General features: G+C 47.7%; 5 protein-coding genes across 5 annotated transcripts; 3 read left to right on the top strand and 2 right to left on the bottom strand.

The window, feature by feature from the left end:
* Window positions 1–1,233: 1,233 nt before the first annotated feature.
* Window positions 1,234–3,101, top strand: TRIVIDRAFT_45995 (uncharacterized protein; the record flags this gene model as incomplete). Its single annotated transcript, XM_014102815.1, has 7 exons — window positions 1,234–1,344; window positions 1,405–1,497; window positions 1,561–1,608; window positions 1,674–1,867; window positions 1,917–2,081; window positions 2,148–2,333; window positions 2,390–3,101. 7 exons carry the CDS (start codon window positions 1,234–1,236, stop codon window positions 3,099–3,101), a joined length of 1,509 nt encoding a protein of 502 aa, XP_013958290.1.
* A 33-nt stretch (window positions 3,102–3,134) lies between these two features.
* Window positions 3,135–5,296, bottom strand: TRIVIDRAFT_45674 (uncharacterized protein; the record flags this gene model as incomplete). Its single annotated transcript, XM_014102814.1, has 5 exons — window positions 3,135–3,736; window positions 3,793–4,765; window positions 4,825–5,000; window positions 5,082–5,156; window positions 5,224–5,296. 5 exons carry the CDS (start codon window positions 5,294–5,296, stop codon window positions 3,135–3,137), a joined length of 1,899 nt encoding a protein of 632 aa, XP_013958289.1.
* Window positions 5,297–5,927: 631 nt separating this feature from the next.
* TRIVIDRAFT_215951 (uncharacterized protein) lies at window positions 5,928–7,037 on the top strand (the record flags this gene model as incomplete). The annotated part of the gene is made up of 1 exon (XM_014102813.1): window positions 5,928–7,037. One exon carries the CDS (start codon window positions 5,951–5,953, stop codon window positions 6,812–6,814), a length of 864 nt encoding a protein of 287 aa, XP_013958288.1.
* Window positions 7,038–8,145: 1,108 nt separating this feature from the next.
* Window positions 8,146–9,155, bottom strand: TRIVIDRAFT_67718 (uncharacterized protein; the record flags this gene model as incomplete). Its single annotated transcript, XM_014102812.1, has 3 exons — window positions 8,146–8,462; window positions 8,564–9,059; window positions 9,144–9,155. 3 exons carry the CDS (start codon window positions 9,153–9,155, stop codon window positions 8,146–8,148), a joined length of 825 nt encoding a protein of 274 aa, XP_013958287.1.
* A 1,121-nt stretch (window positions 9,156–10,276) lies between these two features.
* TRIVIDRAFT_45377 (uncharacterized protein) lies at window positions 10,277–11,692 on the top strand (the record flags this gene model as incomplete). The annotated part of the gene is made up of 2 exons (XM_014102811.1): window positions 10,277–10,640; window positions 10,716–11,692. The coding sequence occupies 2 exons, from the start codon at window positions 10,277–10,279 to the stop codon at window positions 11,690–11,692; spliced, it is 1,341 nt and encodes a 446-aa protein (XP_013958286.1).
* Between the last annotated feature and the right edge of the window lie 314 nt (window positions 11,693–12,006).

Below are 12,006 nucleotides of genomic sequence, written 5' to 3'. Positions count from 1 at the left end.
AATTAATTGGTTTATGCTAGCAATTATTTGTGGTATGTGTTGAAATTGTCTAAAATGGTGTATGAGGTTGATGCACCCAATGGGCTGATGACTTTGCATACATGTATGTGCCAACTATATGCTATGAGGAGCATCGCAGTAGCGCTGCCAAGTAATGTTGTCAAATAGAGCCCTTTCTATTTGATGTGCAATTACCTAAATGATATCACGGCGATATGCTTGCGAAAGCCCCTTCCTCTTGGCATGGCCGTTTGTGGGCAGTTATGGCAACACCACGCTCCAGATATCATATTTGCGCATAGTACGCGTAACTCAACCTCCCGTAAAGAAATAGTAGAATACCGCCACAATAAGCATATAGCTTATTCAACCGCCGTTATAATGTTAAACTAACCTTGCCGTATTTTTAAATTCAATTACCGAACACTTTTAGTCCACAATGTGGCACCCGATACTGCCATACTATTGCCGTGATCCAATCGCAGAGCGAGCTGCACGATTCCATCACAATGCAAAGATCTAACGCCATCGCGAGCCCCGGTTAGTTTCACGCAACGTTATCGTTTAGCCCCCCCAATGTGTGAGATTATCGTTGGAAGCTTTTCTCCTCATGGACAAATTAATGGGTATGGCGTTGAACTGTTTCCTATCGCGTCTTAGATTTACTGCAGTTACTTGTGGTTGTACTGATAAACCGACTGTGAATTATGATATACCCTGCATGCGACCAAGGCAATGGCTAGTCTGTATATCTTTGCCGTCACGCACTCATTATTAGCCAAGGAACCAATGACAGCTCATATTGCCTATTGCAAACCTGCAGATCCTAGCAATGATGTGATTACTCTTGGGCATCGCGACACCTGGCATAGCAAATTCCAAATGCACAACTATGGTACGTAACCTCGGCCAATTTAGACTCTTTAATGGTGTAATAGATGCCCCAACAACGCGGTAATGGTTGCCGGCTCGTCGCCGATATAAATATGTGAAGCACCCGCGGTTTGAGTATCACCCCTGAGACAGGCTCTGTGGAACAACGCAAACAAACAACACGTAGCTCTCGCCGCAATGTCTCACAGCACGGCGGCGGTGCCACAAGATGGCAAACAGACGGATATCGTTGATATTGCTGTGCTGTCGTCCCAAGAGTCATCAGTGACGGAGGAAGCTCCAGTGCGTAAAGATGAACCGTTTGGCTCAACAGACGATCATCCTTTCACCGATCCGGCTATGGCTACACACTGGCGAGAGATTTATGAAAAAGCAAAGTACGAAAACAGACACAGGTTCGATCCTGAATTCAAGTGGACGGCAGAAGAAGAGAGGAGACTGGTCAGAAAGGTGAGCCATTCTGTAGCAACCTATACGCTGTGTCACATTGATTTATTAACGTGTTAGTAGATTGATCTCAGAATAATGCTGTGGGCATGGGTCATGTTTTGTGCTTTGGACCTCCATCGTCGAAATATTAATCGTGCCATCTCAGATAACATGGTAAGAGAGAAAAAAACAAGATACCGTATGATTATAAATAAGCTTTCGACTAACACATTTTAGCTTCCGGAAATAGGCATGAACACAAATGACTTCAACTACGGCCAGACAGTAGGTTATTTCTTGTCCCATACACTCCTCTTTGGGTATGATACTAACTAGGTCCCCCTTACTAGATATTTCTTGTGACTTTTCTAGCTGCTGAACTTCCCAGCGGTCTCATTTCAAAGAGAATAGGGGCTGATAGATGGATCCCATTCATCATGATGGGCTGGTCCATTACTGCCGGGTGTCAAGCATTCCTCCACAGCAGAGCAGCTTATTTCGTTATAAAGGCTTTGCTTGGCTTGCTTATGGGTGGTTTCATTCCGTAAGTGCTGGAAATGAATACGAAAAGCATAATAGCTAACATGATATAGTGATATTGTTCTTTGGCTTACTTATTTCTATAAGTCAAATGAGCTTCCTGTTAGGCTGGCCTGGTTCTGGACAGCTCTGAGCACCGTAAACATTGTCGGTTCATTGATTGCCTCTGGAGTTCTTCAAATGAGAGGCATTGCAGGCTGGGGAGGCTGGCGATGGCTGTAAGATACCTTATACGCATTCTAATACTCTTGCCCACCAACAATCTTAGCTAACATTTTTTACAGATTTCTCATCGAGGGTATACTGACTCTTATTGTTGGCACATTCTCTTGGGTCCTCATGCCACCTGGGCCTTGTCAGACGCGAAATTGGTTCCGTGGCAAAGATGGTTGGTTCAACGAACGGGAGGAGTACATCATGGTCAACAGGCTTCTACGTGACGACCCAAGCAAAGGTGATATGAACAATCGGTATGAATACGTGAACCGTCTCACTTTATCTTGTACAAAAGCTCACAAAAATGCAGACAAGGCGTGGGCCCTAGCCTTTTGTTCAAAGTACTTCAGGATTGGGAACAGTGGCCGCTCTACCTTCTCGGGCTTGTCGTCTACATCCCGCCGGGTCCCCCAAGCACATATCTGTCGTACATCCTTCGAAATATTGGCTTCTCGGTGTTCAAAGCCAACTTGCTCACTATCCCGTCTCAATTCCTGTTCGCAGTCAACCTAATCATCATATCCTGGGTATCTGAACGATTCAAGGAACGCGCGATAATTTCGTCAATTTCCAATATTTGGATATTTCCATGGCTCATCGCTCTGGTTACTCTCAAAGCAGATGCGTCCCCTTGGATACGATACGCTCTTCTCACGGGTTTACTAAGCTACCCATACTGTCACGCTATTGTGGTCAGCTGGAATGCTAAGAACAGCAATGCCGTCCGTACAAGAGCTGTTAGCGCTGCTCTGTATAACATGTTTGTGCAGAGTGGCAATATCATCTCCTCCAACATCTACCGAGACGATGACCAACCTCTTTATAGGCGAGGCAATAAGATCTTACTCGCTATCAACTGTTTCAATATTGTTCTCTTCTATCTTGTCAAGTTATTCTACATTTGGCGAAACAAAATAAGAGAGAGGCAATGGAACGCCATGACGAAAGAAGAGCAGGAAGACTATTCTCTCAACACCAAAGATGAAGGAATGAAGCGTCTAGACTTTAGATTTGTCCACTAGACCAATGAGAATTGAATAGTTGGAAATTAATATCTATAGGTGCTCAAGTTTTGACGAGCGGGCAGTTTCCTCGAGAAATTTTTGAGGGATATCAACGTGAACTGCCCGAATAAATTCTGCAAATCCTTTGCCCAGATTATCCAGCCGACTTGAGCTAGTTACACCTCTTCCCAGCGACCCATAAATGACAAAATGAACGGCGTAAATATTTGCGAATTCGACCCTCTCCAGGAAATACCAGTCCTTCCAATCTTTCCTCATCAGGGAGCGCAGCCTATCCTTGGTCATGAATGAGCGGAACCATTCCCACTGCTCCGGTGTCTGTACAAACAGGCCAATGTTGATGTTGCCTGCTTTGTCGCCTGATCGAGCGAGGATGAGGTCCCCCAGTGGAACATTGACAGTCGGGCCGAAGTTTTCTAGAGGCACAGGATCTCTTGTCTCGTAATTTTCCCGAGGTGACAGCGGCTCTGTCTTTTTGGGTGGGTGGACAAGATGGCGAATCCTCTCTTCGGCTGAGCTGTCACCGATTATCGTAACGGTCTCTTCAATCTCGGTTTGAGATACGATAGCTGGGTAGTAGCCAAGGAACGGCTTAGGTGTTAGTAGACGTGTATCCATCGAATAGTGCATTCCTAAAGGGCATCTTGTCAGCTTCTGTTATATCACTAAAGTCATGCGGAAAAAGTACCCGGGAAATGCGCCATGAACTGATAGTGCCAGGCCTTGTGCAATCTAGTCAGAACGTCTCTGTCTTTAGACTGAGCAAATATTCTCATGTATGTGGTAGAAGCGTTTTGCGAATCAGGGTCCTTCATCGGTGTACCGATAATTTGGAAGTCTAAGACGTCGAACTTGTCCAATATTTTCCATTCTTTAAGTGTATCCTTTAATTGCAACTCCTGCATGTCCCATTTGTGGTCTGTTGCATATCCGTTGGCATTCAGCAAATGCTCGCACTGATACCCTCCCTTGTAGAAAATGGCGAGTTTTGTCGTAGGCGGAGGTGGATAGCCTTTGACGCCAGATACATGGACTCGATCTTTGGATTCCTTGACGATTGCTATGTTGGAAATATCCGCTTTCACGTCGCTGTTGAGGTAAATGTTTCCTTGCAGCTCGTACAAGAATTGTGATTTGACTGTGTCGGGGGTAACAAATCCATTCAGAGAATCGTGCTTGGTAACTATGCATTCGCCGCTAGGGAGAACTTCCGCAATGCCCGGAGCCAGACGCAGGAAATCACTGTGAGGGTGTTTATATGCACCAGAAAAGTTGCCGCCAGTGACATAAGTCGAGCATTCAATTAGATGGCCTGCAATAAGCGACCCGGCAAGCTGATCAAAGTCGGATTCAGCCCAGTTATACCAATGAGCAGCGGCACCGATGACTGGTGAGGCATCAGAAACACGACCACAGATGAGAATATCTGCACCTTCATCCAGGCCTTTCTTAATTGCACGATAACCGAGATATGCGCTGGCTGCGACAATTGGCATCTCCTCGGGTGAATCCAGAAACGATGTAGTGTCTTTGTCATACTGAACGTTGGGATTTGCGCCGTCGAGATGAGGGAGAGGGTTAGAGAGTAAATGATGGACTTTATGCATCAAATTGTCGCCTTCGACGTAACCCACACGAAGTTTATAGCCTTTGCTATGAATCTTGCCCGGTTTGTTAGCAATGAAGACTGTGTTAAGACGTGAGTGTAGAATAGCTTTACCAATTCGTGAATCTTTTCCGCCAAACCTTTTGGGTTCATGGCTCCGCCGTTGACGACTACCTTGATTCGCTTTTCGTTTATAAGATCCAGGGACAGCTGGATTCCATCGAATGCGGATCTGATCCAGCCCGTGCCATTTGACGCATGCTGCATCGCACTGCCGGCCATGCTCACCTCTACAGCAAAGGTGTCAGCAACCACTTGTGAGTGATGTGTATTATTGACCAAATGAACCGAAAGCAAATGCTCAAACATACCTGCGAGGTAATCGCCTGTGATGACATCGACAGGGCCATACTTGGCCTGGTTGTACATTAAGATGCCCGGATCAGCTGTTTGACGGTGTGAGTACTCATTTGCGGAAAGGGACGAGAGTCATAGATATCGGTTTGGCCATACTTAGAGCACCAGAGCAATTGGCGATTCGGATGGGCCGTGATGACCTCGATGATGGCACAGCTGAGGAAGCCATCTTGGAGACGCTGTACAAGTAAGTACACGAGTTAGTCTTACAGGTACCTAGGTAGGTTGGGAGAGAGAAGAGTGCTGAGCGAGCAGCAAAACAAGAGCAAGAGAAATGCCAAGGACGGTAGATGACCTTATATCAATATCCTCCAGGAGAGTCGACGTACCGTCCGCATGCAGTCTTTCACTGGCTGTCTGTTCATGCAGGCCTTCGTCTTGTTAGTGTTTCATCCAAGCACTAACACGAGCCTCGGATGCAACCTCCGAATACCTGCACCAAACCCCGCCCGCTGTCTTGCAACCCCTCTCTGGTCCGATCCATGTGACGAGTAGCAAAAAAAGCATCGCATCGCGGATTCTGCCAATCGAATCCGGAACCGACGAGGCGTTGCCTGTGCATCTGCCGGAAGAAGAAAAGAAGCATCACGTGGAAATCCCCAGTTCTTTTCCGCGCCGGAAAGGAGTATCTTGACGTCACTGAAGATGAACTAAGCGGTCGGACCACCAACCATAAACTGCTGACACAGCAAGATCCGCCCACGGCAAGTAAACAGATAAACAGCCCGCTTATAGACTAAACGTTCGACAACCGCGTATCGTCAAATCCTCAATTGTGATTTCAGATTCCGTCTCAGCTACAATACAAGAGTGGCCCGTCAATATGCAGTCTATAATGGCTGCTATTCCTATCCTCACCCCCGGCAAGCCAACCAGATCTTCGCCACGGACCTCGCTTGGTGCAACTCCCCGAACTGGTACACCGCGGCTTAAAAAGAGCACGCCGGGATCAGCAACGCCCCAGTCATTTGCGAAAAAGGGGGTGAAAAATCTGCAAAAGGAGGATGAATATGACAGCGAAGTTCACAATGCGAGTGAGATGGTGGGAGACTCAGTGCAGCTGGAACAGGACGAGGTGGTATCAGCATCTACTCCTCGTGCGACTATCCGCTCATTGAGCGCCGCCGTCAGCAGCAAAAAGGCAGCCGATTCAGCAAGGCCTGCAGTTCGCACTGGACGCATATCAGAGATTCTGAATCGGGCAGATATCGGTGTAGAAGAGCTAGAAGAACCAAGAGAGCCCGAGGAGCCAGGGGACGAGGCTAAAATGTACGATTTCGTCGGCTTCTCGGGATACCGCTGGGCTGGCGACTCAATCGAGCTACAGGTAAAATGGAAGAAAGATGAAGAACATGACAGCAGTGAGGAATGGGAAGGCGCTGAAGATTGGGAAGAGGGCAAAATGACTTGGGAACCCGAGAGAAGTCTGCACGAAGATGCCCCCGAGTTTCTCATTAAGTACTGGCGCGAACAAGGAGGACGGCCCGAGAACCCGACAAACCCGGGAATGTATGAGATCTTTGCCATTCTCAAGCACAACAAGAACCGCACCAAACTGCTCATCGAATGGGTCGGATATGAGCGCTCAGAGGCTTCGTGGGTCCTCCGAAAGGATATTCCAGAAACAGCAAAGGATATCGTGGACGCATACTTTGCCAATTTAAAGACCAAGAGCAAGAAGAAGTGAGGCACCAAGGACTGACAGAAGCGTTTTTGCTTTCCTTTGTATCAATCATTATACAGCATCAGGGTATGAATCGTGGACAATTCTGGCTTGAAACAGAATATCCGTTGCGAACTAGTTTGTACATATACACAAGATGGGCGAGTAAACCGGCCTGGGAGAATAGCATGAAGCATGAGAGAAAGACAGGCCTACGAGTTGTATACATCAATTATTACTATGAAGCACAACAATGCAGAACCGCAGTAATAGCATAGACATGAAGATAATGGATGCTTCATAAAAAAAACTTTCATACTAAGAGAGCGATTCTTTACAAAGAGGGCAGGACAATGAGTTGAAGAAAAAAAAAGAAGAACCGCTATGAGAGAGTTCCGAATTATACAGGGTCTGGCCGGGGATTGAACCCGGGACCTCTCGCAAACAAGCTGTAGGGTTTTCCCTAAGCGAGAATCATACCACTAGACCACCAGACCGATGAGGAGTTGTGATGTCTGTCTCGGTGACCATAATGGCATCATCAAGATATCGCTCTCTCGGTGAGCAGAAAAAAAGATGTCCCAGACAAAGACTGGGAAAAAGAAGGGTCTGGCCGGGGATTGAACCCGGGACCTCTCGCATATAAGCTGTAGGGTTTTCCCTAAGCGAGAATCATACCACTAGACCACCAGACCTATCACGTGATGAGTTGAAAGAAGATGCTCACAAATAAAACTATGAGGCTACACAGAACGAGAGGAGTGAAGAATGAATTTTCCGAATGCCTTCATTCATCATGCCATCTATATACCTGCACCTTTCTATTGAGTGGATGACTGGGTAGAGTATGCTGAGATTTAATCCAAAGTTGTTTGTCATTAGCTAATAATCAGGCCAAGGGCAAATTATTAAGTTATGCAGGCGTATGCTGCTGTATGCAGATATTCTGCCAGTCTTCTACATACTCCATGCTAGGTAGGTAGGCACTACATGTATATGTACCTAGTCTCATCATAATAAAGGCGACATACATACGCCTTACTTTAATACTATACAGGTAAAATGTGATCTTTATATCTTGATCATTACATCAGGGTCAATAAGTCTTTCTTAGGAGGAGAAAATACTCACGTGGCTGAATAGTACATGTAGCAGCAAGCTCCAAACATCTGCCATTGAGCCAAATTTCATAGCAGCCGAAAGGCTGTACAATGACAGCCGAGGACCGCCATTGGGATAATAGGCGTATGCAGCGGATGCCTCTAACCTTGATACATCTCGACTTGTATACGGAGTGACAACGGCTACTGATTAGGGTAATGACCGCCCTCCAAAGATGGAGAAACTTGCATGGATCAGGGGCTGAGAAGGTACCGTGCATCTCGTTCAGCTAGAAACTTGCAGTATTCTAGCGGCCATTCAGTGTATACTTGATACGAGGACGGTAGCCTGCGGGCTAAATCTCTAGTCCAATTGATAATGACGAATTTCCTCCCAGGATATTCGGGCTCGTCAGCTTTAGAGAGACACGCATTACCAAGTACGTAGTCTAAAAGAAACATGTGAATGAGCAAGAGATGGCCCGTGTGATTTTCGTAGTCGACGAATTCCATAAAGTCTTGATTATTAAAAGTGGTCGGCAAGATGAACAAAATGACGAATTCTCTCCAAGCTATATTATAGAATGAGTAAAAGTCTTGTCAGCGCTGACTCAGAAATAAGAGTTACATGTACTTCACCATAACAGGTAGTACCTGAATAGTGGCGCCATACCTTCTAGACACGAGGTGCGTAAATTATTGATGCATTTAATCATGGATTCACAATATGCCACCTCGGTAAACTTCTGGCACAACGGCCTTATACGCAGAGCGGATGCGTGAAAGCCTTCGATGGCTTCAAAATCCCTTGGCTGTTCGCAGATGAGCCTCTCCAGGGATCGATCATGTTCTAGCGGCGTAAAGTACTTGAAGATGGAATGTTCATAGTTTGTAATGATGGTTGAGGCTACCAAATTACCGCCTCTCGTTGTTGTGATGTAGTCAACCATGCTGTCCGGCATAAGAGACGATTGGGTGACGAGACATATCACGGCCGCGAAGAGCGCATCTTGGTCGGCGGGTTTTGTCGGCGGGTGATCGAGCTGTTCATTGACAAGCTTCATAGCGGTAACACGATGCTGCAAGGCTTGCGACGTGTAGTCGACGTTGCCGTGTTGGGATAGATGCGAGGCTCCAAGGCCAAGAACAGCGTGTGCGAGATAGTCATACTAGCAAGTGTATGCACGCCCTTGTTAGTCATGCATGTAAGATGACATAGGGCTGAAGGCGATTCGCAACTGTGGTAATCTCACCTGGTGTGACATGGCGGCGGCATCCATCCAGACATCTTTGGCTTTTAAAGGTAGTGTTGGAAAAGCAGCTAGAAGGAACTGGTGGTAGAAGCGCAAATCTTCCAACGCAAGACCTGATAGAGCAGCACGTGGAGTAAGTGAAGACGAAGACGACGAAGAAGATGAAGAAGAGGACGACGCTGAGGCCGGTGTCGGATAGCTGCAATTCAAGCCGAGACGACAGCATGGCGAACAAGATGGCCGCAATTCATTGCATTTGACTCTTCTGCGCTTGCAATTGAAGCATCCGAGGCGTGATTTGAAGTGGCCCCGCCGACTAAGCGGTTTGTTAGATTTGCGGACCACCTCGTTTGACGAGCCTTGCTCCGACGGAGATTCATGTAAGTCTACTGATGAATCATCAGACGTGGTTGGACTTGTGCTGTGCTGTGGCTGAGGCATAGTGGCTGGGATATCGTGGTATTCGTTGAGCCAAAACAAATGGCAAGGAAAAAGGGACAGCGAACAAGTAAATGGTGTTATCGCAACTCAGGAGGCTGAATCGATCTTTTGCTTGGCGGCGAGCGCAAAGGAAGCATCACGCCGTTGTCGCAATCGGCTCAATAACCCGATCGCTTTGCACAACGCCCAACAGCTTAAGAGCCCCGGCAATTGACAGCGCCGGGCTGCGGTCTCTCTGTGATACTTGCAATCCTGAAGCGTTCTGCGCGCAACAAACCGCCGGCAAATCGCGCTCCTGAGCTCTGGGAATCTCTTGCTAACGGGATGTGACTCCTGTCAACATTCCGATGCTCAAGCTGCGAGAACCGCTTCTATTAACGACCAGCTCGATCCAACAACATTCGGCATCCAATGGGATTTGTTTCACGTGATGAAGCCCGACGCCTTGCATGTCCTCCTGGAATAGAACATGCCCCTCATTGAGCAACAACATGATCTGATAGGTGGATTAAACCAGGGCCAGCGAATCCTGCCCGCTTTGGTGCTACCCTGGAAAGGAGAGACATGGGATGAAGCAGGCCAAGGCGCGTTCAGACGACCCCTCAGGACGGCAAGATGGTTACATGGTACCTTTTGCACTGCTGTCTGCTTAGGCGAAGGGAGCTTGCAATCGTTGTATGAAGTAACGTGAAATGGCGTCAATTGACGAGGAAGTTGATGGCTTCGTTCTTATATCACATGGCGATGATGCTTTTAAAGATGCCAATCTAATTGATGCGGGTCCCAGCAACGCGTTGTCGGAGCTGCGGTACCTCAATGATATCAGCCAGGCAGTAGACAGTCTCGACGAGGTCTTCTGGCCAATAAACAAAAAGATTCACGATAACCCGGAGCGAGGATTCAAGGAAATCATCGCCCACGATGCTTTGACTGGCTTCATGAAATCCCAGAGTGGCTGGGTTGTTACCCCGTCTGCCTATGGCATGGACACAGCCTGGGTTGCCGTTTTTGATACAGGAAGACGCGGTCCTGTTGTGTCTTTTAATGCGGAGATGGGTGAGTTTCGCTTGCGCCATGCAATTCTTTGAGGCGGAGCAGATAACCGATATTAACCTTTCTATTTCGCGACAGATTGCCTCCCAGGCATCGGCCATGCATGCGGCCATAATCTCATCGCCACCGCCTCGGTCCTTGGCGCTGTCGCGACTGCTCGAGTGATGGAGCATTATCGAGCCGCCGGAAAGGTCGTCTTGTTCGGCACACCAGCAGAAGAAGGCGGCGGAGGAAAAATCAGGCTTCTCAATGCTGGAGCCTATTCTGACCACAAGGTCGATGTGAGCCTCATTTCGCATCCTGGAATCACCCCAAACGCGGCTTTGATGCGGACAACATCGTATCTGCAGTTCAAGGTTGAGTATTTTGGTCGCGAGGCGCATGCTGCGGCCAATCCGTGGCTTGGAATTAATGCTCTAGACGCCCTGATTGCTGGATACAATAACGTCTCGGCACTTAGACAGCAGATCATGCCCGAGGACAGAGTTCAAGGCTACATCACCGATGGCGGTATTGCCCCTAACATCATCCATGCCTACGCTGCGGGGCTATTCGTTGTCAGATCAGATACGCAAAGGCGTCTCGACGAGCTCAAGGAGAAAGTATACGACTGCTTCAAAGCAGGTGCTCTGGCCACCGGAGCCAAAGTGACTATTACCGAACGCTGGGGCTACAAGAACCACGTGCCTAACCGAACAATGGCGCGATCTTATACACGGTACTTCAACGCCCTTGACCCTCCGGGTAAGATTGCTAAAGATCAGGACATCGATGAGACGCGAGGCAAAACACAGGCAAGTACAGATCAGGGCGACATCAGCCACGCGATGCCGAGTCTGAGCCCTGCATTTCGATTGCAGCCTGGGCCGAAAGGTCAAGGTCCGCATAATCCAGAGTTTGCTGAGGCTGCCGGGACACGCGATGCTTATGCGAGGACTCTGAGGGTGGCAAAGGGGCTGGCTGGAGTTGCACTAGATGTTTTGTTGACAGAGGGGCTTCTTGATGAGATTAAAAGAGACTGGGAGAGGACGATTAAAATAGAGAACAGCTTGTGAGTTTGCATATATTGTTCGGTCGAAAGTCGCGATCCTTGATATGTCAAAATATGTTACTTCTCAAGGCTATTACTGTAGGACTTTCCATAAGGCGTCGATTCCGAATTCCCAATATGTAAAAATGAGCGATTATAAGGTATCTCACGGGCTCTATCTCTCTTCCATGTCGGAAATTTTGTACCACTACCCCTCAAATGATTTTGTATTGTTGGAGGGCCACATGAGAGTATTATGCAGGCGAGGCGCCAAACCATTGGGCAGTATTGCAAGACTCAATTGGTTAGCACCCGCTTCAACGCAGTGTTGCGTGCACA

Source organism: Trichoderma virens, assembly GCF_000170995.1.
Source record: "Trichoderma virens Gv29-8 chromosome Unknown TRIVIscaffold_5, whole genome shotgun sequence".
NCBI classification, from domain to species: domain Eukaryota; kingdom Fungi; phylum Ascomycota; class Sordariomycetes; order Hypocreales; family Hypocreaceae; genus Trichoderma; species Trichoderma virens.
Note: the sequence above shows the minus strand (reverse complement) of the source record. Positions and strands in the feature narration are given on the sequence as shown.